A 26639-nucleotide genomic window follows, 5' to 3' on the forward strand; every position below is an offset into this window, starting at 1 on the left:
CCCACTTCTGGTATCCCATCTTCTACACCCACCTCTGTGGTTACCTCTCCCATAATCACTCCTGTATCTAATCCTTTTGCTGTCCTCGGCTCAGACGTCCCTACTTCAACGCCTCAGTCTAATCTCGCTTCTTCGAGTTCTCTCTTACAAGCCTCCGTATCGACGAGACCTCGTACGACACCTCTTCCCAATCGTCCCTCTACTTCTCAAAAGTCAAAAAAAGGTCCGGTAACACCTCCTACCCATCTTCCACCTCCTCATTTTACCCTCCCTGTCTCTGTCCCTAGTTCTTCCCCTCTCACTGGCTCAGTTACAAGTGCAGAGGTTCACCCTCCTCCTCGTAATGTACCTTCCTCCCCTGTTCCCTCCCAAGTTCCTTCCTCTTCTGCCACCTCCCAGGTTCCTGTCTCTTCTGTCCCCTGCCACGCTTCTCCAGTTCCCTCCACCCTTTCGCCCCCCCCTACCTTGGTACAGTCCAATACAGTTCCAATCTTTACTCATCCTCCCCCTACCATTCCCAATATTGTCTCCCATACGACATCTCTGAATTCCGAAACACTTGAAGCAATCTCTGAATATATTGCAGAGACCAAACCATCAATGGACACTGATCCACCTTCCGCTCTTTCTCTCTCCTCTGCTCCATCTGCGCAACTCCTTTCTTCACAGCGCACCGTTCCTTCGCTGCTTGAACATTTTCCACTGCCTCCGCATGTGGACTTTTCTAACCCTTCTAGTCCGTAGGAACCCTTACCTGCGGATTTCAAGTATCTTTATCATTGCCAATCATGGCCTTTTTACAGTGGAATATACGCGGCCTCAGGGGTAATCGGGGTGAGCTTCAGATGTTACTCTCCCAGTTTGCCCCTGTTGGTGTTTGCTTACAGGAACCAAAATTACACTCTGCTGTTATTTCTCACATCTCAGGCTATAATTTATTGTATTCTTCAGATCCTTTTCCTGATGGGACCTTTAATGAAAGTGCCCTTCTTCTCCGCACTGATATTCCGTACCATCAGCTATTTATTCATACTTCGCTGCATTACACAGCAGCCCGTATCCACTTACATAGGTGGTATACGCTCTGTTCTTTATATCTCTCTCCTTCTCGGGCATTATCTATTCCGGATTTTGCCTTCCTTGTTTCGTCATTACCGCCACCGATTCTGTTACTTGGTGATTTTAATGCCCACCATTTCCTCTGGGGAGGGTCTCACTGTGATTCCCGTGGAATTCAGTTAGAGGCTTTTCTTGCCACCCACCCCCTCCATGTTTTAAATACAGGTACTCACACCCATTTTGATCCTCGGACTCATACTCTCTCTTGCATCGATCTCTCAGTTTGCTCTTCCTCCGCCGCATTAGACTTTACTTGGTCTGTTCTCCCGGACTTACATGACAGTGATCATTTCCCAATCATTCTTACTTCCCCTTCATATACGCCACCTCTTCGCACCCCACGCTGGCAATTTAATCGGGCAAATTGGAACCTTTACTCACACCTGACTGTTTTTAAAGAGGTTCCTTCTTCGTCCTCCATCGATGAGCTTTTACACCTCTTCTCGTCCTCCGTTTTCACCGCAGCTTCTCATTCTATACCCCAAACTTCGGGCAGGCATTCTCAGAAATGCGTGCCTTGGTGGTCTCCTGCTTGTGCTCGTGCAGTACGTTTGAAACGCGCTGCATGGGGCAGGTACCGGTACAATAGAACCACAGAGCGACTCCTTGATTTTAAACAGAAGCGTGCGATCGCTCGCCGTGTCATCCGTGACGCTAAACGCACTTGCTGGCGAGATTATGTCTCCACCATCACCTCTGCTTCCTCTATGAGTGCAGTCTGGAAAAAAGTACGAAAACTGAGTGGTAAATATTCTCCTGACCCGGCTCCTGTTCTGCGGGTTGCCGGTGTTGATATAGCAAACCCACTAGATGTTGCCAATGAAATTGGCAATCATCTGGTCCGTATTTCTCAGGGACTCCATCTATGCCCCTCATTTCTTTCCTCAAAGTCTGCCAGAGAGTTAGCACCCTTGGACTTTTCTTCTCTCAGAGAAGAACAGTATAATGTGCCTTTTACACTTCAAGAACTGGAGGCAACACTCTCAGCTTGTCGATCATCGGCAGCTGGGCCCGACGACATTCATATTCGTATGCTACAACATTTACATCAGTCAGCCCTTGCAGTCCTATTACGCCTTTACAATCTTATTTGGTCACAAGGAGTTCTTCCACAGCTGTGGAAATCCGCCATTGTTCTCCCTTTCCGCAAACCAGGCACTACGGGACATGAAACCTCCCACTATCGTCCCATTGCTCTTACCAGTGCAGTTTGCAAAGTAATGGAACGTCTAGTAAATAGACGTTTAGTGTGGTATTTAGAGACACACAACAGTCTCTCCACTCGTCAATATGGCTTTCGTAAGGGACGTTCTACCATAGACCCCTTACTGCGCTTGGATACGTATGTTCGTAATGCCTTTGCGAATAACCACTCAGTTATTGCCATATTTTTTGACCTTGAGAAGGCATATGACACAACTTGGAGGTATAATATTTTAGCCCAAGCCCACTCCTTAGGCCTTCGAGGCAATCTACCATCCTTCCTTAAGAACTTTTTAACTGACAGGCATTTCCGTGTTCGGGTTAATAATGTGCTCTCCCCGGACTTTGTCCAAGCTGAAGGTGTCCCCCAGGGATGTGTTCTGAGCACAACACTTTTTCTCCTTGCTATTAATGATTTGGCCTCTAGTCTTCCATCAAATATTTGGTCATCACTCTATGTTGATGACTTCGCTATTGCCTGTGCAGGCGCTGACTGTCACCTCCTTACAGTTTCTCTCCAGCATGCAGTCGACCGTGTTTCCAATTGGGCCACCACACATGGGTTTAAATTTTCCAGCACTAAAACCCACCAAATCACTTTCACTAGACGCTCTGTCATCTCTGATCATCCTTTGTACCTCTATGGCTCACGTATCCCTGAACGTGATACAGTCAAGTTTCTGGGCCTCCTCTTTGATCGTAGGTTATCCTGGAAACCTCACATTACCTCTCTGAAGGCAACTTGTCACAGCCGGCTGAACCTTCTTAAAACCCTTGCTCATCTTTCGTGGGGAGCTGATCGTCGAACCCTCCTTCACCTACATTCCACCCTTATTTTATCGAAACTTGATTATGGTGACCAGATCTATTCAGCGGCATCTCCTGCTACTCTCTCTAGCCTTAACCCCATTCATCACCAAGGATTACGTTTATGCCTTGGTGCTTTTCGCTCTTCCCCTGTCGAAAGCCTCTATGCAGAAGCGAACGTTCCATCCTTATCCGATCGCCGTGATGCCCATTGCCTGCGCTACTATGTACGCTCTCATGATCTCCGCAATCCTTCCATTTATAGAATGGTCACTGATATTAGTAGACATTCTTTATTTGTTCGCCGCCCCTGCTTACTCCGTCCCTTCTCTCTTCGCCTTCATTCGCTCTTGTCTTCTCTTCAACTACCACCTTTCTATGTACATGTAGCATCTCACTTTTCCCTACCCCCCTGGGAAGTTCCAGCTGTTCGAGTCTGTTCTTTCTCCCTCCCTTGCTCGAAAGCCCAACTGTCTACGGTCGCTTCCCGCTCTCTTTTTCTTGACCACTTTCACTCTCATTCTCATGCCATTGCTGTGTACACAGATGGCTCTAAGTCTTCTGACGGCGTAGGATTCGCAGCAGTGTTTCCGGACAGCGTCGTACAAGGGCATTTACTATCTTCAGCTAGTATTTTTACTGCTGAATTATATGCCATCCTTACAGCACTTATCCGTATTGCATCTATGCCTGTGTCATCATTTGTGGTTGTCTCAGACTCCCTTAGTGCTTTACAGGCTATACAAAAATTTGATACACCTCACCCCTTAGTCCTCCGTATCCAACTTTGGCTACGCCGCATCTTTACTAAGCATAAAGATATTGTTTTTTGTTGGGTCCCTGGTCATGTTGACGTACAGGGCAATGAACAGGCAGACACTGCTGCGCGGTCAGCAGTACATGACCTACCAGTTTCTTATAGAGGTATTCCATGTACGGACTATTTTGCTGTAATATCTTCCCACCTTCACACCCGTTGGCAACAACGTTGGTCTACTATGCTCGGCAACAAACTTCAGTCTATTAAACCGAGTATAGGTTACTGGCCGTCTTCTTATCACCAGTGTCGAGGTTGGGAGACTACTCTCTCCCGTCTTCGCATTGGCCATACTCGTCTTACTCATGGATATCTCATGGAGAGGCGTCTTGCTCCTCTCTGTGAGAATTGCCAAGCTCCATTATCAGTCAGCCACATTCTGTTGGACTGCCCACTTTATCAACGAGCACGCAGAATTTACCTCTGTCGTCGTCTTCGCCCCGCTGCTCTCTCTTTACCTTCCCTTCTCGCTGATGGACCCACCTTTCATCCGGACTCTCTCATTGACTTTTTGACAACGACTGACTTACTTCACAAATTCTGATACTTTCAGCCCTTTCTACTTGTATCTCTTGCTACCCTCTACCCCCGTACTATCCCCTGCCCCGCTGTTTTCTGTAACCTGCTGATCATCCCCCCTCCCTTCTGCCATCCAATTCCCTTGCTTCCTTCCCTACCCTGCAGCGCTGTATAGCCCTTGTGGCTTAGCGCTTCTTTTTGATTATAATAATAATAATCGAAAACTTTCACTTCCATACTCCTCCTCCCCAATTTGATATCCAATTTTTCTTTATCTAAATCATTTGATACCCTCATCACCTTACTCTTTTCTATGTTCACTTTCAACTTTCTACCTTTACACACATTTCCAAACTCATCGACTAACCTTTGCAATTTTTCTTTGAAATATGCATGATTATTCATTAGTATAGCTGATGAGCTGTTCGAGTGCGAGCAGGGTAATATTTTGTGAAGGGATTCAGGGAAACCAGTTAGCCAAACTTGAATCCTGGAAATGGGAAGTACAATACCTGCACTTCAAAGGGGGGGGTTTGGGATATTAGCAGTTTGGAGGGACTTCTGAACTGGCGTATCTGAGTGCCTCTGGAAAGACAGTGATTATGTACGAGTGAGGTGAAAATGTTGAATGATGAAAGTATTTTCTTTTTGGGGATTTTCTTTCTTTTTGGGTCACCCTGCCTCGGTGGGAGATGACTGACATGTTAAAAAAACATAGCTGTAAACACATGTTTTTATAACAAATGTAATGCATGTGTATCATAGGTGCACTTTTAAATACATAGTTTCAATGAAAAGATGATGATGGGGGGGGAGGGATATGTGAACTAGGTCATATTTTGGAAGAGGGTACATGGCTTAAAAAGTTTGGGAACTTCTGACTTGGTGCATTATCTTAGTTAAATTGGTATTGAATTTATGGTAGCAAATCAGATGTTAAAAGAAGGGTCTTTGAAAAAGCTCTTACTAAGCAAAAATTTAACACATTAATAATTTTTGTAGTAAATCTTTGAATGAGAAGAAGAATGATTACTGGTCAGTTTTTTTTAACAGCATAAAAATGCTGGTAGCTGGAGACTGAATTTATATTTGTTGTAACTGTATTAATAAGATTAAAGTGGTATATTACAGAGATATTGTCTTGAAAGCAAAATGAACCTAAATCTGAAAAAAATTGCATAGACAATTTTGTATTTGCTGTTTCTGGTTTTGTGGGACTTCTAGGATGAATTGTATATAGTTTATATTTAATATGCAGTGTATTAAGGCAATTACTTTGGTAAAATGGTATCTTCTGATACGTAATCTTCAAGTCAAGTATTTGAATTATGGTACAGGATCAGGTATTTAACTTAGTAACTTGTTGTATTTCACCTGCTCTTCTGTATAAGTACATTAGAATGCCTTAAAACTTGCTAAACACTTGTTAATTACTTATTGACAGGAAAGTCTGACATGTTAAATATGATATATTGAGGGTTAAGAATTAGAACATTAAGAAGTTTGTACAAAAATATTTATTAAACCTTTTACCATCAAATTTAAGATGTAAACTATTTGTTTTTAAACGTGAAAGTGATCTTGCCTTAAACTAACTGATGGAACTGATTTCTCTTATTTAAAGATGAAAATTTATATGATCACTTGCATTGCTAAATGTTTATTATTTCAGTTGATAATGTTAAATTTCTTATAATAGTAATGATTATACCATGCAAAGAAAATAAATGCACTTAGTAAACATTGTTAAAGTATTTAAGACATATAGAGAAAGATTGTGATCATTTGAATTATTGTAATAGTATATCATAAATAATTTCTTTTCTTTTCTTTCAACAAGTCGGCCGTCTCCCACCGAGGCAGGGTGACCCAAAAAAGAAAGAAAATCCCCAAAAATAAAATACTTTCATCATCATTCAACACTTTCACCACACTCGCACATTATCACTGTTTTTGCAGAGGTGCTCAGAATACAACAGTTTAGAAGCATACACATATAAAGATACACAACATATCCCTCCAAACTGCCAATATCCCAAACCCCTCCTTTAAAGTGCAGGCATTGTACTTCCCATTTCCAGGACTCAAGTCCGACTATATGAAAATAACCGGTTTCCCTGAATCCCTTCACTAAATATTACCCTGCTCACACTCCAACAGATCGTCAGGTCCCAAGTACCATTCGTCTCCATTCACTCCTATCTAACACGCTCACGCACATATGTAACAAACGTATAACCTTTTCACGCAGCTCCTCTTGTGAATATTAGTACACTTGTTTATCATACTACTGTATTCTGGAATAAGAGCTGAGGCTGTGTTAAAACAATTAGCTGATTATGTCTATTTTTTACATTACTTCCTCTTATCTTGAGCTTCTTGTTTAACTTTTAAACTGTCCAAACATAGATCGGTGTTCATGTGCGTAGCGCTCCGACCTGTATTTTCTTGATTTGAAAGGATGTAAAAAAAAAAGTAATTACTTTTGGAGCACTACGCACGTCAACGTAGATCTACGTTTGGACAGTTTAAGGGTTAAGAATATTGCTAATGACTTCAGATTTTGATGTCTGTATCATGAGTTCATATTCAGTTTCTATTAACACAATAGATTTACATACAGTATATGCATCTGAGGAGCATTTAGTATATACAAGGATGAACTAGAGTAAATTAGGTTTATGTACTGGTAGAATGTCTTGAGTAGTAGCATAGGCACCTAATACTGTACTTCATACATTAAAAAAAAAAATGTACAGTATCATATTCAAAGAGCAGCACTTGTGAAACACAATTGATGTGTTCATTGATTTCCTCAAATATAATACTAGCACTTATGAGATGTTCTTGCTTATTCTCCTTCATGCCATTATATTCCTTTATTAGACTTTTAAAAGAAATTAAAACTAATGACCAAGAAATGTCATGGTTGATTTTTTATTTTTTTTTATGTTGGAATTGTTTCTTCATTAGCACTGTAATGTCTAATACTTATTACAGTGTATAATTTAGAAATGAATGTTGATGAAGGAATGACAAAAAGGATGTCGTTATGTGTAAAGATGCGTTTTAAATGGGTATAAAAGTATATTGTGTAACAGGGTGAAAGGAAAAATTACTAGTCAAATAAAAGGCATAAGAAAAATACTCCTTTAATGATCATTTGTGCACAGTATTGTGTAAGAGCACTTCGAATTTGTTCCAAAGAACCAGGTACAACCATTTTTTGTTTTGTTGCAAACTGGTTTATTGATTTTATGTAACTAATTTGCAGTGCTTTGGTATCTCTTTTTTGCAGTGCACTGTTGCCCACATCACTGGCTGTGCTCTCACCCATGGTGCACCTCTGGAAAGAGATGGCATGGTACCCTCTGGTGGACTAAGTTGAGACAAACATGTTAGAATGATTCATGCTCTTTATGTAATCTTCAGTTTGATCATTCTAATCACTTCAGAAGACTCTGATGACCTTGTTCACAGGGGCACACACCTTTGGTGATTAGTGAGCCAATGGGGATTTGTTATATTTTTATGCTATGTATTTATCTATTCTACATCATACAAGCCTATTTACATTTATATAACATTGGTAACATTTCCTCTACACGAAGATGTAACTTGTATATGTTTGGTATGTATATGTGCAGAAAAATATTTTCATCTATTTTAAGGTGTTGCTAAATTATTCTGTTGAGTTATTGTATTTAAAAGATTTTTCATGAGTTGAATATTTTTCTTTGATGAAATTAAATCAAAGTTTCTAAAATTTAATTGTTAAATTTTCAAACAATTTTTTTTTTTAAGTTTTTGTGCTAATTAGGGAAGAGCATTATTAGTGGAAAGCATTACAGATCTTCCAAATTTCCTAAATTCATGAATAGGAAGCAAAGCTAACAAAACCAGGTCTGTGTGAACCAGCTTATCTGTACTGTATTGCTCAATAGTACAGATAGTAAACACATTTTGGTACCCCATTTTTAAATTAAGTTTGCATTGTGCAAAGTAGTTTGAAGTAAAGCTAGAAAGAATTTATAACATGTAGATAAAAGGTTTTGACAAGTAATTGGCCTACTGGTAGTAAATATCTAGTATACTGCAGTATGTGCATCATTGATGCAAAAATATTTTTGTTTAATGAGCAGTAGCATACAACTTCTCTGTTTCATTGTCTGGCTTAGATTATTAAGTTTTACTGATGTTATACAATATGAGTTTGTTTTAATTAAAAATATTACAGGAAGTGAATGTTTATATCTAAAGTAATATACAAGAGTAGAGTGAAGGGCTTTTGATCCAAGGAATTGGAGGTACCTTTTCAATTCTGAAATCAAACAAGATTACCTCCCATTTATCAGTCATTGTATGAGCCCTATGGGTTAAATTAGAACTTCCTTGTCATTATAAAATTAACAGTCTTAAAGCAACAACAAAAGGTATTAAAAAAAAAGTTGCTGAGGTGTAATTCAAAGCAATAGTTTGTAGGATACATACACTTGCTGGTAGCTTGTTGAAGTGTCTTCAACATGTTAAGAAGCAGCTGTTATGTATGTGGCTTCCTATACTTCGTATAAGTATATAATTATGAATGGAAAAAGTACAATACCGTGACTGGAACAATACATAAATAACCCGCACAGTTTTACATGCTGGTTATTTGTGTATACACTTTAATGCTAGTGCAGGACTCTATGGTTCAAAGAATTGGAGATGCCCCCCTCTTCCCTGGATCAAATCTAATTACCTCTTAATTTCCTGGGTACTATATGCCTTACATGTTTAGCACTTTCCATAAATATAATCAGTATTGTCTGCAGCATTGGAAGTTTGGTAGAATATTACTGTGCTAATTTTGTAATGGCATGTGAAATACTAGATAATTACAGCTGTAGGATTAAGTAAAGTAGCCTGATAGTAAAATGTGCCAATGAAGAGAGCAAATACATTTTAATCCTGGTTTTCAATGTAGAGTTGTAAAATGATTAGTTTTCATAGTAAACAGAATTTTATGTTTAGTATATAACAAAAATAAAATTTATATACTTTATATTTTATAGTACACTGTACATATATCTGTTACAAATCTAAGATATTTTCCATGTAGTTATGTACAAAATAATGATGGTTCATATATTACAGTATCCTCAATATGCAAGCAAGACAACTTATGGTTCCTTTAAAGAGCCAAGCATATGAAGCTAGTGATAAACTAGCTTGCTATTGTGGATATTTGTAGAGTTAAATGTTATCTTCGACTCATTTAAGGAGTTATATTTTCATTTAGGCAAATAAGAAGGAGACTTGTTTGCCATTGCAGTAAAGTTGCGGACAGCAGTGTGGATACGATCGACCTTCAACCCTCACTATGTAGCAGGTCTCCGAATATAGCGGTGGGGGTTCAGAGCATCTGGAAAGAAAATATTTTTTCTTTTAATGGATACTTCAAAACATGTGAAAAAAAGCTTTTTATAATGCCTACTTAGTTGTGTAATTTACAGCACTAAAATCAATCTTCATTATCTCTGATACAAAGAATTAAGTAGAGCAGGTTTAACTTCGATACAAAGAATTAGATAAAGTAGGATTTTAACCCTTTGACTGTTTCGGTTGTATATATACTTCTTACGAGCCACCGTTTTTGACGTATATTTACTCACAAATTCTGGCGGCTTCAAATCAAGCAGGAGAATGCTGGTAGGCCCACATGTGAGAGAATGGGTCTGTGTGGTGAGTGTGCATCATATAAAAAAATCCTGCAGCACTCAGTGCTGCAGGATTTTTTTATATGGTTCACCGTTGTTGTTTTTTTTTTAATTAAAATGACGACTTTGTGGTCTATTATCGTATAGTATTTATGGTTGTATTCTCATTTTCGTGGTCTCATTTGATAGAATGGAAAACATTTTATAGAAATAGACGTAATTTTGATTGGTTTTACTATAAAAAGAATCTGGAAATGGAGCTCAAAGCAGGGGAAATGTTTGATTTTTTGCCGATGTTCAAAAGTAAACAAATTATGTCATTGTCCAATAAATGTCCAACTAGCCATTCTAATATGCAGTCATGAATGGGTTGACATTATTTATACAATTATTGCAATATTGCAGTAGTCTGCATAAGAGTAAATCTTCTATTTTTTGTTTGAATAAATATTCAAAATAGAGAGCAAGAGTAATATTAGAGGGACCTGGAGACATGACTGATGAACAAAGAAAATGTTAGTTTAGAACCAGGAATGTCTGCATTATTCATTCTGGACCCTATTTTCAAATCGTCATATTTTTTAATTTTCATGAAATTGGCCAAATTACAAATTTCTGACCATGTTATTGGGTAGTTGAAATCGGTAAGTGGGCAGTTTCTTGCACTCAGTTGATAGAAAAAATGGAGTTCTAAAGAAATAGCTATGAGTTTGGTCGACTGGAACAGAATTAGCCGAAAACAGGGCTCAAAGTGGGCGAAATCGCCGATTCGTAAATATCGCCGAGGTCACTAACTTCGTGAGAGCGTAATTCCGGCAGTTTTCCATCAAATTTCATACTTTTGGTGTCATTGCCATCGGGAAAAGATTCTCTATCATTTCATAAGAAAATGTATATTTTTTTTTTTTTTAATTTTTGCTACACCAGGATCTGGGGTTGCGACAGTCAAGGGGTTAAGCAGTTAGCTATAGATACTTTATGTGGATAACTAATGAGTTTTAATTGTTTGAGTTTCCTTCGAATATGGAACCTGTGTGTGGATTTTATTAGTTCAAATATTGTTCTAGAAACCAAAGTATCATCTTTTCAAATGTCCCAATTTCCACTAGAGGGCAAAATAAAAAAAAATACTTTTGCTAACAATCAAGAATTTGAGAAAGATCTGGATTTCAATCTGATTTTGCTTTGATCCACAGTGGTGTAGCTTGTGTTTTATAGCTGGCTTGTGTGTGTGCTGGCTGCAGAGAACAGGTGTTGGATATTTCATTTCATAATTTTCTTATATTATGCAGTTGTACCTCGAGTTTCAGCCATAATTTGTTCCAGAAGGATGTTCGCATGCTGTTACCAAATGAGTTTGTTCCCATAAGGAATAATGTAAATTAAATTAGTCCATTTCAGACCCCCAAAAATACACTTACAAAAGCACTTACAAAAATACACTTACGTAATTGCTCGAGTTGGGAGGTGTTCGAAACTCGAGGTACCACTGTAAAACCATTTGGTGCTGTAATATACAGCCACTATGTAAACAGAAGCTTTCAGGCCTGAATTGCACCCCACTGGGAATAAAAAAAAAAAACTCTAAGGGGTGTCCTTGCCATGGCAAAGAGGCTATTGGTCTGAGGAGTTGGGCATTTCGGTCTTCTTCCTCCAGCCGAACCTAATTACCCCTCCAATCATCCCCTTCTCTGTCCCATCCACCCCCTCCCTCCTTTCCCATTCCTTCTCCTCTCCCCATCCCTGCTTTCCCACTCCTTGTCTCCCCATCCCCCCTCTCCCCATCCCTCCTTTCCCATTCCTTCTCCTACCCATCCCTCCTTTCCCATTCCTTCTCCTCCTCCCCATCCCTCCTTTCCCATTCCTTCTCCTCCTCCCCATCCCTTCTTTCCCTTTCCTTCTCCTCCTCCCCATCCTTTCCATTTCCTGTTTTCAGCCTTAGGAGTTTTTTCCTCAGGCATTCTACGTCCTAGGTTGGGGGAGGGATACCATCATCCCATTCTGTTGAGGTCCTTGGTAATAGTGTAGTTTACCATGGAATCTGGATCGTCTGGAGATCCTGATCCTTCTCCAGTCTACTGGGGGTGGGGGGGGGAGGCTTCGGGTGTCTTTCAGGTGATGGGTGCATCTCTGGAGGCTGTCTTTTGGATTCCAGGAGGTGGTAGCTGAAGAAGGTATGCTTTGTTCTGGGTTTCTGACTGCCCTCTCTTTTATCCACCAAGGTGGCATGGTATGGGTTCCAAGCCACATCTGCACTACCAGTTGCACTGAGGTCGTCTTGGATGTGGAGGGGGATTTACAACACTTTCATTCCTCCTAGGAGCTACCCCTCCATGTTCTTTCCCTTTTTTTTCCTTTTTTTTTTCTTAAAAAGAAAGAAAAGAGACCTAACCATGAGGTCCCAAATCCATGAATCTGCTCCTCCTGGGCCCCTTTCTGTAGCAGCACTCTTATGACCCTACCTTGTTACCGGACATTTCTTCAGACCTTTCTCCTCTTCAAGGGGGGTTCCTTGGTGCGGTGAAGAGGCTGTTGGTCTGAGGAATTAACCTTTTTGGTCTTCTTCCTCAGACCGAACCTAATTACCCCCCAATCCCCCTTCCCTATCCCATCCTCAGGGCCGGATTAAGAAGTCTCCGGGCCCTAGGCTATTCAGATTGGCGGGGCCCCTTTGAGTAACGGGTAAGCGAAGCGACCCCTTCCAGCTTGGGGGTGGGGGGGGGTCGGTGTGATCCTGTTTAAGGTCTAATTAAATACATTCTGGCTATTTACATTAAATTTAATAGAGAAAGTACATCAAGACAACCAAAACCATTTACCAACAGCCATTATAACTATCTTGTTAAATCATGCATTTTAAAGAGAATAAACTCAAGACAGCATAGTATTACTAGATTAGGCTATTAAAGTAGTGACATCATGTACCTATTATATTCAGCATAACCACTACAACACTATTATTCCCTTTATAAATCACTGACCATTATTGTTATCAATGCATCATGCATAAGACTATCAAATCATATAAACTCAAGAAAGTAAAGAATTGTTTATATTCACAGGCACTTCTTAAATAAACTTTTTTCTGGATTTCATATTGGCAAAATCATCAATTATATTCTGAAAACCAATATTTCTTGTTAGATCAGACTCATTGGTCAACAAGGCTAGGTTACACAATTTGTCTTGGCTCATTGTTGAACGGAGCTGGTTTTTCACTCTTTTCAAAACAGAAAATGAACGTTCTCCTTCACAGTTAGTAGCTGGAAGTGTTAGGTAAAGGCGATACACTATGTCAACATTAGGGAAGGTTTCTGAGATACCTGCATTTCTTAAATGTTTCAAAGCAGCGGAGGGTGCACATTTTTCAGGTGGAGCTTTAATATGATTCATATACCCAGAAAAATGAACTATTTCTTCAACAAATGTGTCCTGAACATCTGCTGAAAGGTGTTGTTGCAACTTTAATGCAGCTTTTCTCAATTCTGCATCTGGCATAGTAGTAATTTTGAACAGAAATCCAAACTTGTCATTGAGATTCTGGTAGATTTCTTTTCTTTTCATCAATTCTGTAATCAGTGAATCCAGAATGACGAAGTATGTAGCTGTCTTACATTTCTGCCTTGGTAGCAACACAATTTCATTGTCTGGCTCTTCAAAATTGCGTTTCCTCTTCCTTGACCGCTGATGATCAGCCCGGTAACTGTAGTCTTTCACCAGCAGTTTAGCTTTCTTTTCAAACATTTCAAAAGCTTCATCATTGCGAAGTGAGCTTACAAATTCCACTAAGCCTGCATAGAGGTTAGCACAAGTAGCCATTTCAATTTCAATTTTCTGAAGTGTCTTGTTCGTGGCATTTAACCATTCCAGTATACAGTCCCAAAGCACACAAGAGTAAGGCCAATTCAAAATCTTCCAATTTTGATGCTTAGCTGGCTGCTTCGCTTCTTGTAGTTGCTGTCTGGTCTTCATCCTCTGCTATTTGGATCAAAGCAGAACGTATTTCAGCAAAGCTGTCTTTCAAAGCATGTGTTGCATCATGCTGCGCTGACCACCTTGTTGTTGATAATGATTTGATGACATCTCCATGAATGGTTGACTTGAGTATACTCCACCGATGCGTTGAAACAGAGAAAAAATTAAAGAGTGCTTGTAAAAGTCCAAAAAATGAAACTGCAGTGACACAACACTCCGCAGCACATGACCCAACAAGATTAAGAGAATGTGCTGAGCAGGGCACATATTCAGCAAGTGGGTTGATTTGCTTGATACGGGCTTGCAATCCATTATATTTACCCGACATGTTACTAGCATTGTCGTAGCTCTGGCCACGGCAATCCATAATAGAGAGATCATGTTCAAGCAGAGTATCCAGTACTACATTCATCATTGTTTCTCCATCATGGCCTGAAAGAGGAATGAATTTTATAAAGCGCTCTACAGGCTTACCACTGGAGTCGACAAAGCGAACAATGAATGTCAATTGATCTGTATGTGAAATATCTGGTGTTGAATCTACACTTATTGCAAAGTATTTTGCAGTTTTCACAGCTGCTATGATGTTATTGAGGACCTTCTTAGTCATCAGTTCAATAAATTCATTGCATATAGTAGATGACTTGTAAGATACAGTGCCTCTTCCTGCATTCCCAAGGCGTGACACATGATTTGCTAAGAATGGATCGAATTGTGCTAACAGTTCTATGATCCCTAGGAAATTGCCATTGTTTTCCGAACCAAAAACCTCATTTTCTCCACGGAAAGCAAGTCCTCTTAGAGCTAAGAATTTTACAACAGCAACAACTCTTTCTAGAACTTTTCTCCAATAAGTGCACTCTTTTTCAGTTTGATTTTCCAAATGAGAATCCAATAAGCCTTTTTTCTGTGCACGAAATACACTAGCTAAAATGCAGCTCCTGTGAGTGGTGCTGTTTTCATGTTCCTCGAAACGCTTGGAATTTTTCCAGTCATTGAACCCCTGTGTGAAGGTATTTTTTTTGGTAGAAAATAGCTTGCATGCTGAACAGTACACTTTTCCTGAGCTTTCAGAGTATACCATCCATGATCTTTTCACCGTTTCTGAATTTGCAAGCTTCCTATAAAACATAGATGACTTTTAACAACGACGACTTCCATCATCATAAATCCTTGCTGATTTCCTAAAGTCAATGTTCAGAGTTTGACTGAAGTTTTCTGCAATGAAAGCATTACGTAGAGAATCTGGGATTACATTTGGCCATGAGGCAGGATCTTTTAAGACAAATCCTGTGGATGAAATGTTCGTTGAGACATTGAGAGGAGACACACAAGTAGATGCTGGCTGAGAAATAATGGAGGGAGGGCTTCCTGTACGATCTGACGTATCTGCAGATTCAACTGTACTGGTAACATCAGAAATTGTTTTCGTGAGCATGTCTGTGATCTTTCTGCAGCTTCCTATATCTTTCTTTTTCTGTTCTTCTTCTTGAATTTTCTTCTTTCTTTTCTGTGACCCACTTGCATAAGAACGTCCAACATCACGTTCACGAGATGCCATAATGAGGTTGTATCACTGTCTGTAATCGTGCAAATACAAATTTTTCATTATCAATTATTATTAATTTTTTAATTATTATGAAATTTTTTTTTGTCAATTTGGGGGATATGGCCCTTGTAGCCCCCTTTCCTCTGGCTGCGCATCTAAAAATTCAAAACGTTACCAGAAAGGAGTCATATACAGAACTTTTACCATAGATTAGATTAGTGATTTGGGCTACGAATATTTTACTAATTCATCCTCCTTGATCTCCAATTTACTTAAACAGAAATCATACTGAGTCCAAGAACAATGCACAATGGTATTTATATTACCATTTTCGTAACTAAACTAATCATAATGTTTTGCATGATATATGGCCTACCACCATAGATAAGGACATGAGAATTAAAGAGGCGAAACAAACATTTATCCATACACATCAATGTCTATCAACAACACTTCAGTTAATTTGTCACAGTACAAGTCTAGATAACGTGTAATTACTACAGAAAATTGGAGAGGAATCTCCCATACTCGCCCATTAGCGGGAAAACACAGCTGTTCTGATGTAAACAAAGGCGTGTTGAGTGTTGCCATCTATGGTTAGGTTTATTTATTTTTATTTTATTTTATTTCATTATTTATTTTTTTGATTAATTTTTAAAAATCAATTTTACTCTCCAAACACTTGAACTTTTTAGGTAGGGACCCCTTTGCACTTGCACCATGTGCGCAATCTTGGATGAGCCCCTGAACCCCTTGGACCGCGGGGCCCTAGGCAAATGCCTAGTTTGCCTATGCGGTAATCCGGCCATCCTCCCCATATCCCCTTTTCCCTTTCCTTCCCCCTCTCAACCCTCCCTTTTTTCTGTCCTGTTTGTAGCCTCTGGGGTCCTCCCCTCTGGCATTACAGTTTATAGATAAGGGGAAGTGTGCTGGGGTTCATCCCACTCTGTGGGGTCCCTCGGGAGTAGTGTAGTTTGCCATGGAATCTGGATCATCAGGAGGTGCCCTGCTCCCTTCCTGGTTTTCCAGGAAAAAAGGCAGGGTGTCCTGCAGGTGATGGGTGTACCTCTGGAGGCTGCCTGTCGGTTCTGGGAGGTGGCAGCCGAGGGAGGTATGCTTTGTGGTGGGTGTCCGACTGCCCCCTCTATTGTCTGTCGAGTTGGCTCAGTGGATGAGAGGTTGCTATCCAGAAGCACTGGTTTACTGGTGTGAAGGGTAGGGTATGGCACGGGTTCCATGCTATATCTGCACTGCTGGCGGTTTTGAGGTCCTCTTGGATATAGGGAGGAACTTGTGGCCCTTCCATGCTTTCTAGTAACTGTCCCTCCACTGTCACTTCTTTCTTTTCTTTCTATATTTTCTTAAAATAATAAAGTACCACTATCATGAAGACTTCATTCTGTGATAACCCCCCTCCTCCCAGGCCCCTTTCTGTTCCCGCATGCTGTTCTGACCTGGCTTCATTATTGGACTATTCTCTAGACTTTTCCCATACCCCTGTACCTTCTGCTGGTGACACTTCATCACCTGCTCAGGTGCTGGGGCTCCATCCATTTCTGTTAGTACCTCTGCCTCGTGAATGCCTTTAACTATGCGTCCAGCTTCCCTGAATATGGTGCGACGGTCTTCAGATCGCCCACCTACCTCGGGTCAGGCTGCCCACGGTACTACTCATAAACGTTTCAAACCATCTACTGATGACATTTCTTCAGTGTCTACTTATTCTACCCAAAAATGACTTACATGACACCCACTTCCTTTATGAACCATGTTTACAAGTACGCAGTGGACTAAATTCTTTTTCCCTACAACCAACATATCCAACTGATTATCTTTCTGACCGCAGTATTGGTAAAGCTCTTTTACGATATGTTGGCCGAAATATATCCTTTCACACTCTTTGAAGCGGTGTGTGCATCATTACAGTTCAGAATGCAGAACAAGCTCATGATCTTTCCCATATTACCTCCACTGATAACATTCTCAATTCTTGCAGTGGTATGGTGGTTTTACCACGTACCATTGTACAGAGTGATTTTTTGCCTTGCAATGATATTTTGGAGCAATTAGCCCTTCAGGACCTTCCTATTATCAAAATGGATAAGTATGTCCTGCCCACTCGCGGGCGGAGGCGCTTTCCCAGTAACATCGCCCGCTTAACCTTCGACTGCAATGAACTCCCATCCTCTGTTTATATTGCAGGCCATCGCCTAGAGGTCTGTAAAGTGGTCCCTACTCCCCAACAGCATCGAAATTGCTGGAGCTTTGGACACCCCACTAAATACTGCAGATCTGTTGCAGAGTGCCCAGTCTGCAGTGCTGCAGATCATGCTGATGCATCTTGTAGTCTTCGCCCCACTTGTCTCAATTGCAATGAACCTCATCCTTCTTTTTCCTGCCGTTGTTGGGTCTATCGTAATGAATGAGAAATCCATTGTCTTAGGGAGAGCGTAAGCCTTACCTATGCTATGGCTGTCTCTCAGCTCTGCCTTCAGGGGAATCTTCTTCATATTCCTTATTCACGAGTAACTAGGAGACCTCCAACCTTGGTGGTTCCCCCGCCTACCAGCGGGTTACCCCCGTCTCTACTTATTTTGCAGTTTTACCCTCTGAAACCCCCACTTCCTTACCTACTCCTATCTCTACTTCTTCTCACCTGTGTAGACAGCCTGTACTGTCTGCACAGACAGCCTATGCTGTCTGCCAGCTCAGTTCATATTTCGCCCCACTAAGGTGCTGCCCTCTGGGCCTGCTCCAGGTCTGTGGGAAGCTGGTCCCACACGCACTCACACAGCAGCCTAACAGGAAGACACAAGGCCTACTAGCTCTCTCCTCTTGTGGGATGGCCCTCCTGGGCCATGGGCACAACACACAAGCCTGTGTACCCACCACAACTTGACAAATAAAGTAAGAAGCCTCCGAAGACGTATCATTTACTCACCAGCTACACCAAATCACATTAAACATTGGTGGGAAGCGGTGGTCGCAGCAGTTGTTTGCTGCATCCATCTCTCAACGAGTTATCCTGATGTGTCTGCATGTTTGAGCATCCAGACACAGGTACAAGCATGATCTAGCCGAAATTTGCCGAATTTCTTCGAGAATTGTAAGTGGTGTCCCAGTGACTATGCTACAGCATCCCACGCTGTTTCTCAAATCTGTGTTCAGCATCACTTGTATGTTCTGCTGTTGTTCAGCTCAGCACAGCTATTTCAGCAAGCCAGAGTTGAGTTTTGTGGTGATTTCTGCGTTCAGTGTATCTCCCTGTGTTTGTGGGTGGGAGGAGGAGGAAGTGGCTGTTTCCTCACCTCGCCCATGCTCGCCCCACTCACTCTCACCCGTCTACCACTACTCACTCCCTCTGCTGTATTTTCTGCTGTTTTTCGTGCGATTCATTGCCAGAGCTGTGTATCTGAGTGCTCGAGGCTACTTGAAGCTATGTAGATCAGCAAGCCACGTGGATCAGCAAGCCATGTGGATCAGCAAGCCATGTGGATCAGCAAGCCATGTGGATCAGCAAGCCATGTGGATCAGCAAGCCATGTGGATCAGCAGGCCACTTAGATCATGACACCACATAGATCCTGATGCCACGTGGGGTGTGGGCAATGTCACGTGGATCTACAAGCCACGTGGGTTACCAAGCCAGATGTCCCAGGCCTCATGCTGTGGTCTGCTGCCCACATCACATTGACGTCACCGACGATGCTGCCCGACTTCCTGACATCACGATGTCTGCCTTACGTCACCTCGAGATGTCTGCTGATGTCACAGTGCTGCTGACATCACCTCGCAACATCACACCTGACATCACACATGTCACATAGTGTTTCTAGTAATTATTTCAGTATTGAGAAGATTGAGAGAAGATGTATGTCGTGTGTTAATTAATTCCTCTCAGTCAGTGTTCTCACATGTTAGTGTATGGCTTAGTGTCAATTTTGTGCATAGAAAAGCATCATTTGCTAGTTAAGCCATGTTGTACTGCATGTACCGCGGGTGTGTGTAAAGTTTTCCGTGAGTCCAGTGTGAGACCCAGAGTAGCACCACTGTGCCAAGTCACCCGATGTGACCAGTGCGTTTGACAGCTGATATCAGTCAGCTCTGAGCCCGAGCCCCCTTGTACAGAAAGCTCTTATGCTCGTCACTCATGATCTGCAGAATCGTACCTGCTACGATTCCCATCGAGTTTTGTTTCACTTCACCTCCAGACCTTCAGAGTGCAATTATATGTAGAGAAACAAGTCTGGGGATGCTTAGACTAACCTCTGCTATAACTCCAACTGCTGAGAGAATGACACTCGTCAAGCCGCAGTTAGCCCTGTCGGCAGGCGCTGTGTCAGTCTTGTATCACAAGCTTCAGTGAGCAGCCTGCACAAAGATGATGTCACTTTGCTAGCTTGCTCACTGCAGTCTGGTGTATGATGTTACGACTCCCAGATGTTTCGCCCAGTCGTCTCTGCCACGACTCGCTCCACAACTCGCTCCACGCTCGCCGGCAGTGACAGCCCAGCGACAGTACCAGTCGAGAAGTGCCCTGAGTCGCTTGCCAGAAGTCCTGCCCAGTTGCCGAGTTTTGTCGATGCCTCGCTCAAGGGCACCAGTATGTCGTGCCCAGGTTGAGTGAAACCTGCAGTGACTCCTACGATGACTGCTTCACTGTTCTAGAGGAGACCGTACCCCATTACATCACAGCTCAGCCACAGTGATGTCTCCTGTGTTGCAGTATCTGTCCAGACGCAGGAAGGCGTGCGGTGATGCCCTTCGACGCTCACTGCCTATGACCACGAAGTTTAGCACGCCCCACATGTTTTTTCTTCCCTCCCTGTAGGAAGTTTTTTTCCATGTCCATATGTATATATATGTTTTTTATTTTGTGTTCTGTGCCCTGTTCCTACGAGAAAGAGACTGAGTTTCTTTTACCACCAGTATTGTCGCGTCGGGACAACGTGCGGTAGGTGGCCGAGCATATGTAGACAGCCTGTACTGTCTGCACAGACAGCCTATGCTGTCTGCCAACTCAGTTCATATTTCGCACCACTAAGGTGCTGCCCTCTGGGCCTGCTCCAGGTCTGTGGGAAGCTGGTCCCACACTCTCACTCTCACAGCAGCCTAGCAGAAAGACAGAAGGTCTACTAGCTTTCTCCCTCTCGTGGGATGGCCCTCCTGGGCCATGGGCACAACACACAAGCCTGTGTACCCACCACGACTTTACAAATAAACTAAGAAGCCTCCGAAGACGTTCATAATTCACACCCCGCTTTCAGTTTACCAAATAATCTCGTTATACCTGCTAGTTTCTCAGTCTGCAAGGCTTCGCATGCCTGCAACTTCTTTGCACTTATCACCTGCGAAGCTGAACCCATCTCATAAGCCCAAGTCCCTTTGCATTCCTCCAGTGCATAAAATTCCCCAGCAGTTTTCCTTTTCATCCTCTGTGCCTACTTCTCACCCCCTTTCTAACTCACACACGGAAGTGGAGGTTCATCTCCCCCTCGTGTGGTCTCCTTTTCTGTTGCACCCCCAGACTTCTTCCTCAGGACCCCAATGGAAATAAGTCACTCTGTCTGACTTTTTTGGGTTATCCTAGGTTCTCTACACATATGCTGCTATGTATGATAATTCTATGTAACTGTATTTGTGTATACCTGAATAAATTTACTTACTTACTTAAAACTTCTTCTCCTGTTCCACTGCAGGACTCTGTCCCTGCTGGCACATCTCTCCAGGTTCATACTCTCCTCCCCTCTCAAACCTCTTTGGCTCCCTTCATAGTCTTCCTGATCTCCACTTGTTCTACCTCACTTGTCTCTGAAGTCGTGGTATTGGCGTCTTCCTTATCCGCTGAGATACTTTATGCTATCTCGGACTATATTGGAGAGACAAAACCCTCGATGGACACCGGCGCACCTCCTCCTACCCCTTCTTATTTTTCATGATTCTTGCAGCAATCTTTTTCTTCACAGCATTCTGATTCCTCATTGCTTACACGCTTTCTGTTGCATCCACACATTGACTTCACTGACCCTAATAGCCCATAATTTTATCACTTATTATTGGCATACCTGTCTTTGTGAATAATGACTTATTTACAGTGGAATATTCGTGGCTTTGGGTAATCGATGAGAGCTCCAGGTGCTGCAGTCACAGCCGGCTGAACCTTCTTAAAACCCTTGCTCATCTTTCATGGGGAGCTGATCGTCGAACCCTCCTTTGCCTACATTCCACCCTTATTTTATCGAAACTTGATTATGGTGACCAGATCTATTCAGCGGCATCTCCTGCTACTCTCTTTAGCCTTAACCCCATTCATCACCAAGGATTACGTTTATGCCTTGGTGCTTTTCGCTCTTCCCCTGTCGAGAGCCTCTATGCAGAAGCAAACGTTCCATCCTTATCTGATCGCCGTGATGCCCATTGCCTTCGCTACTATGTATGATCTCATGATCTCCACAATCCTTCCATTTATAGAATGGTCACTGATAGTAGACATTCTTTATTTGTTCGCCGCCCCTGTTTACTCCGTCCCTTCTCTCTTTGCCTTCATTCGCTCTTGTCTTCTCTTCAATTACCACCTTTCTATGTTCATGTAGCATCTCACCTTTCCCTACCCCCCTGGGAAGTTCCAGCTGTTCGAGTCTGTTCTTTCTCTCTCCCTTGCTCGAAAGCCCAACTGTCTATGGTTGCTTCCCGCTCTCTTTTTCTTGACCACTTTCACTCTCATTCTCATGCCATTGCTGTGTACACAGATGGCTCTAAGTCTTCTGACGGCGTAGGATTCGCAGCAGTGTCTCCGGACAGCGTTGTACGAGGGCATTTACTATCTTCGGCTAGTATTTTTACTGCTGAATTGTATGCCATCCTTGCAGCACTTATCCGTATTGCATCTATGCCTGTGTCATCATTTGTGGTTGTCTCAGACTCCCCTAGTGCTTTACAGGCTATACAGAAATTTGATACACCTCACCCCTTAGTCCTCCGTATCCAACTTTGGCTACGCCGTATAAAGATATTGTTTTTTGTTGGGTCCCTGGTCATGTTGACGTACAGGGCAATGAACAGGCAGACACTGCTGCGCGGTCAGCAGTACATGACCTACCTGTTTCATATAGAGGTATTCCATTTACGGACTATTTTGCTGCAATATCTTCCCACCTTCACACCCGTTGGCAACACCGTTGGTCTACTATGCTCGGCAACAAACTTCAATCTATTAAACCAAGTATAGGTTCCTGGCCGTCTTATCACCAGTGTCGAGGTTGGGAGACTACTCTCTCCCGTCTTCGCATTGGCCATACTCGTCTTACTCATAGATATCTCATGGAGAGGCGCCCTGCTCCTCTGTGAGAATTGCCAAGCTCCATTATCAGCCACATTCTGTTGGACTGCCCACTTTATCAACGAGCACGCAGAATTTACCTCCATTGTCGTCTTCGCTCCGCTGCTCTCTCTTTACCTTCCCTACTTGCTGATGGACCCACCTTTCATCCGGACTCTCTCATTGACTTTTTGACAACAACTGACTTCACAAATTCTGATACCTTCAGCCCTTTCTACTTCAATCTCTTGCTACCCTCTACCCCCATACTATCCCCTGCCCCGCTGTTTTCTGTAACCTACTGATCATCCCTCCTCCCTTCTGCCATCCAATACCCTCGCTTCCTTCCCTACCCTGCAGCGCTGTATAGCCCTTGTGGCTTAGCGCTTCTTTTTGATTATAATAATAATCCAGGTGCTGCTCTCCCAGTTTTCCCCAGTACGTGTCTGGTTACAAGAGCCCAAAATTTGTTCAGCCATTATTCATCCTGTTTTGGGCTATGTGCTGTTGTGGTCTTCTGATCTCTTTCCTGATGAATCATTTAATGAGAGTGCACGTCTTGTGCACGTTAGTATACCGGATCAACAGGTCTTTGTTCGTTTTCTGTTGTATTCTACTGCAGCCCATATTGATTTGCATAGATTGTATACAGTTTGCTCTCTATATATATCCCCTTCCCGTCCATTCTGTATCTTGGATATTGTGTTCTTGATCTCTACTGCTGCCCATCTTGTTAGGTGATTTTAACACTCACCATCATCTTTGGGGAGAGTCCCACTGTGACTCGTGGTGATCAGTTTGGGAGACTTCTCGCTTCTCATCTTCGTTTTAAACACGGGTCCTCCTACCCATTTTGACTCTTGAACTCGGTCTCTCTCTCGCATTGATCTTTCTGTCTGCTCCTCATCAGTTGCACTTGATTATGCTTGATCTGCTCTCCCAGATTTGCACGAGTGATCACTTTCCTATTCTTGCTTCTACATATTCTTGACCGCCTCGTAGCCCCCGTTGGCAATTTAAACAATCGAATTGGGACTTGTACTCTCATCTTACCACCTTTTGTGGGGCCCTCCTTCATCCTCTGTTGATGAGCTGGTGCACCAGTTTTCGACCTTAGTTTTGACTGCAGCATCACATTCTAGTACTCAAACCTCAGGTAAGCATTCTCAGGCATGCATGCCTTGGTAGTCTCCTGCATGTGCCTGTGCAATGCATTTGAAATGTGCTGCATGGGGCCATTATCGATATAATTGGACCTCAGATCGTCTTTTGGATTTTAAACGGGCAAGGGGTAGTCGTTCACCGCATCATATGCAACGCTAAGCACTTGTTGGCAAGCCTCTACTTCCCCTATGTGTGCGGTTTGGAAGAAGGTAAGGAAAGTTGTGTGGCAAGTACACTCAGGACCCAGCTCCTGTTTTGCGGGTTGCTGGTGGTAGTGTTGCAGAACCCCTTAAAGTTGCCATGGAAATCGGGAACTATCTTGTCTCTCTCTCCCAAGGGCTTCACCTTTGTCCCTCATTTCTTACATCTAAGTCTACCAAGGAGCAATTGCCCTTGGATTTCTCCTCTAATGGGATGGAGCCATATAACGTACCTTTCACTTTCCTAGATCTAGAGTCCACGCTTTCTGCTTGCCAGTCATCGGCAGCTGGGCCTGATATTCATATCATTATGCTAGATCTGCATTCTGCAGCCCTTACAGTCCTTTTGTGCCTTTTCAATCTTATTTGGATGCAAGGAGTTCTTCAACAATGGGGATCTGTCATTGTCCTACCGTTTTGCAACCAGGCACCTCGGGGCTTGACACCTCTCACTATCGTCCCATTGCTCTGACCAGTGTAGTCCGTAAGGTGATGGAATGATTGGTGAATAGATGTTTGATATGGTATTTGGAAACTTAATAGTCTGTCTCCTTGCCAATATGGCTTTTGCAAGGGCCTCTCTACTTTGAACCCCTTGCTCCACTTAGATACGTATATGTGAAATGCCTTTGCTAACAAACACTCCATCCTAGCAGTCTTTTTTGATCTTGAGATAGCATATGACACCACTTGGAGGTATAAAATTTTAGCCCAAGCTCACTCCTTAGGCCTCTGTGGTAATCTACCAACCTTCCTTGCTGCTTTATCTGACCGTGTTTCCAATTGGGCCACCACACATGGGTTTAAATTTTCCAGTACCAAAACTCGCCAAATTACTTTCACTAGACGCTCTGTCATCTCCGATCATCCTTTGTACCTCTATGGCTCCCGTATCCCTGAGCATGATAGTCGGGTTTCTAGGCCTCCTCTTTGACCGTAGGTTATCCTGGAAACCTCGCATTACTTCTCTGAAGGCAACTTGTCACAGCCGGCTGAACCTTCTTAAAACCCTTGCTCATCTTTCATGGGGAGCTGATCGTCGAATTCTCCTTCGCCTACATTCCACCCTCGTTTTATCGAAACTTGATTGTGGTGACCAGATCTATTCAGCGGCCTCTCCTGCTACTCTCTCTAGCCTTAACCCCATTCATCACCAAGGATTACGTTTATGCCTTGGTGCTTTTTGCTCTTCCCCTGTTGAGAGCCTCTATGCAAAAGTGAACGTTCCATCCTTATCTGATCACCGTGATGCCCATTGCCTTCGCTACTATGTATGCTCTCATGATCTCTGCAATCCTTCCATTTATAGAATGGTCACCGATGTTAGTAGACATTATTTGTTCGCTGCCCCTGTTTGCTCCGTCCCTTCTCTCTTCGCCTACATTCGCTCTTGTCTTCTCTTCAGTTACCACCTTTCTATGTTCATGTAGCATCTCACTTTTCCCTACCCCCCTGGGAAGTTCCAGCTGTTCGAGTCTGTTCTTTCTCGCTTCCTTGCTCGAAAGCCCAACTGTCTATGGTAGCTTCTCGCTCTCTTTTTCTTGACCACTTCCACTCTCATTCTCATGCCATTGCGGTGTACACAGATGGCTCTAAGTCTTCTGACGGCGTAGGATTCACAGCAGTGTTTCCGGACAGCGTCGTACGAGGGCATTCACTATCTTTTATTTATTTATTTATTTATTTATTTATTTAAAAATTTGAGCACACATACAGAGGTACAAAAAATACAGATAAGAGCAGCATGCCAAAGCCACTTATACTATGCATAGCATTACGGGCTGGCTTAAAATTAACTTAAGATGAACTAAGCAATGATGACATCAGTGATAAAACTTTAATGTATACAGATTACTATAAAGCACAAGTGAGTATTACAAAGACAGGTCATATGGTTGTATGCATTGTTGTACATTCAGTAGAATGGAGTATTCTGTTAGGTAGTGTATTTAAAAAATAATAAAGTTAGATTGGGTTTTAGGTTTAACATTTATTTTTACTGCTGAATTGTATGCCATTCTTGCAGCACTTATCCGTATTGCATCTATACCTGTGTCATCATTTGTGGTTGTCTCAGACTCCCTTAGTGCTTTACAGGCTATACAGAAATTTGATACACCTCACCCCTTAGTCCTCCGTATCCTCCGCATGAAGATATTGTTTTTTGTTGGGTCCCTGGTCATGTTGACGTACAGGGCAATGAACAGGCAGACTGCTGCGCGGTCAGCAGTACATGACCTACCAGTTTCATATAGAGGTGTTCTATTTAC

At 42.3% G+C, this 26639-nt stretch overlaps 2 protein-coding genes across 2 annotated transcripts in view; one reads left to right on the forward strand and one right to left on the reverse strand.

Annotated features, from left to right (window-relative positions):
* Window positions 1–9509, forward strand: part of LOC128693480 (glyoxalase domain-containing protein 4) — a 43092-nt gene extending 33583 nt beyond the window's left edge. The window contains exons 8-9 of the transcript XR_011393588.1: window positions 7764–8651; window positions 8726–9509. The gene's annotated coding sequence lies outside the window, so the exon portion shown is untranslated. The remainder of the gene's footprint in view (window positions 1–7763; window positions 8652–8725) is intronic.
* The window catches only part of LOC138854390 (uncharacterized), a 299205-nt gene continuing 278530 nt past the window's right edge, over window positions 5965–26639 (reverse strand). Inside the window, exon 3 of the mRNA XM_070097322.1 lies at window positions 5965–9869. Coding sequence (XP_069953423.1) covers window positions 9743–9869 — 127 coding nt within the window. The 3' untranslated portion in view covers window positions 5965–9742. The remainder of the gene's footprint in view (window positions 9870–26639) is intronic.

This window comes from Cherax quadricarinatus, chromosome 57, assembly GCF_038502225.1.
Source record: "Cherax quadricarinatus isolate ZL_2023a chromosome 57, ASM3850222v1, whole genome shotgun sequence".
Lineage (NCBI taxonomy): Eukaryota > Metazoa > Arthropoda > Malacostraca > Decapoda > Parastacidae > Cherax > Cherax quadricarinatus.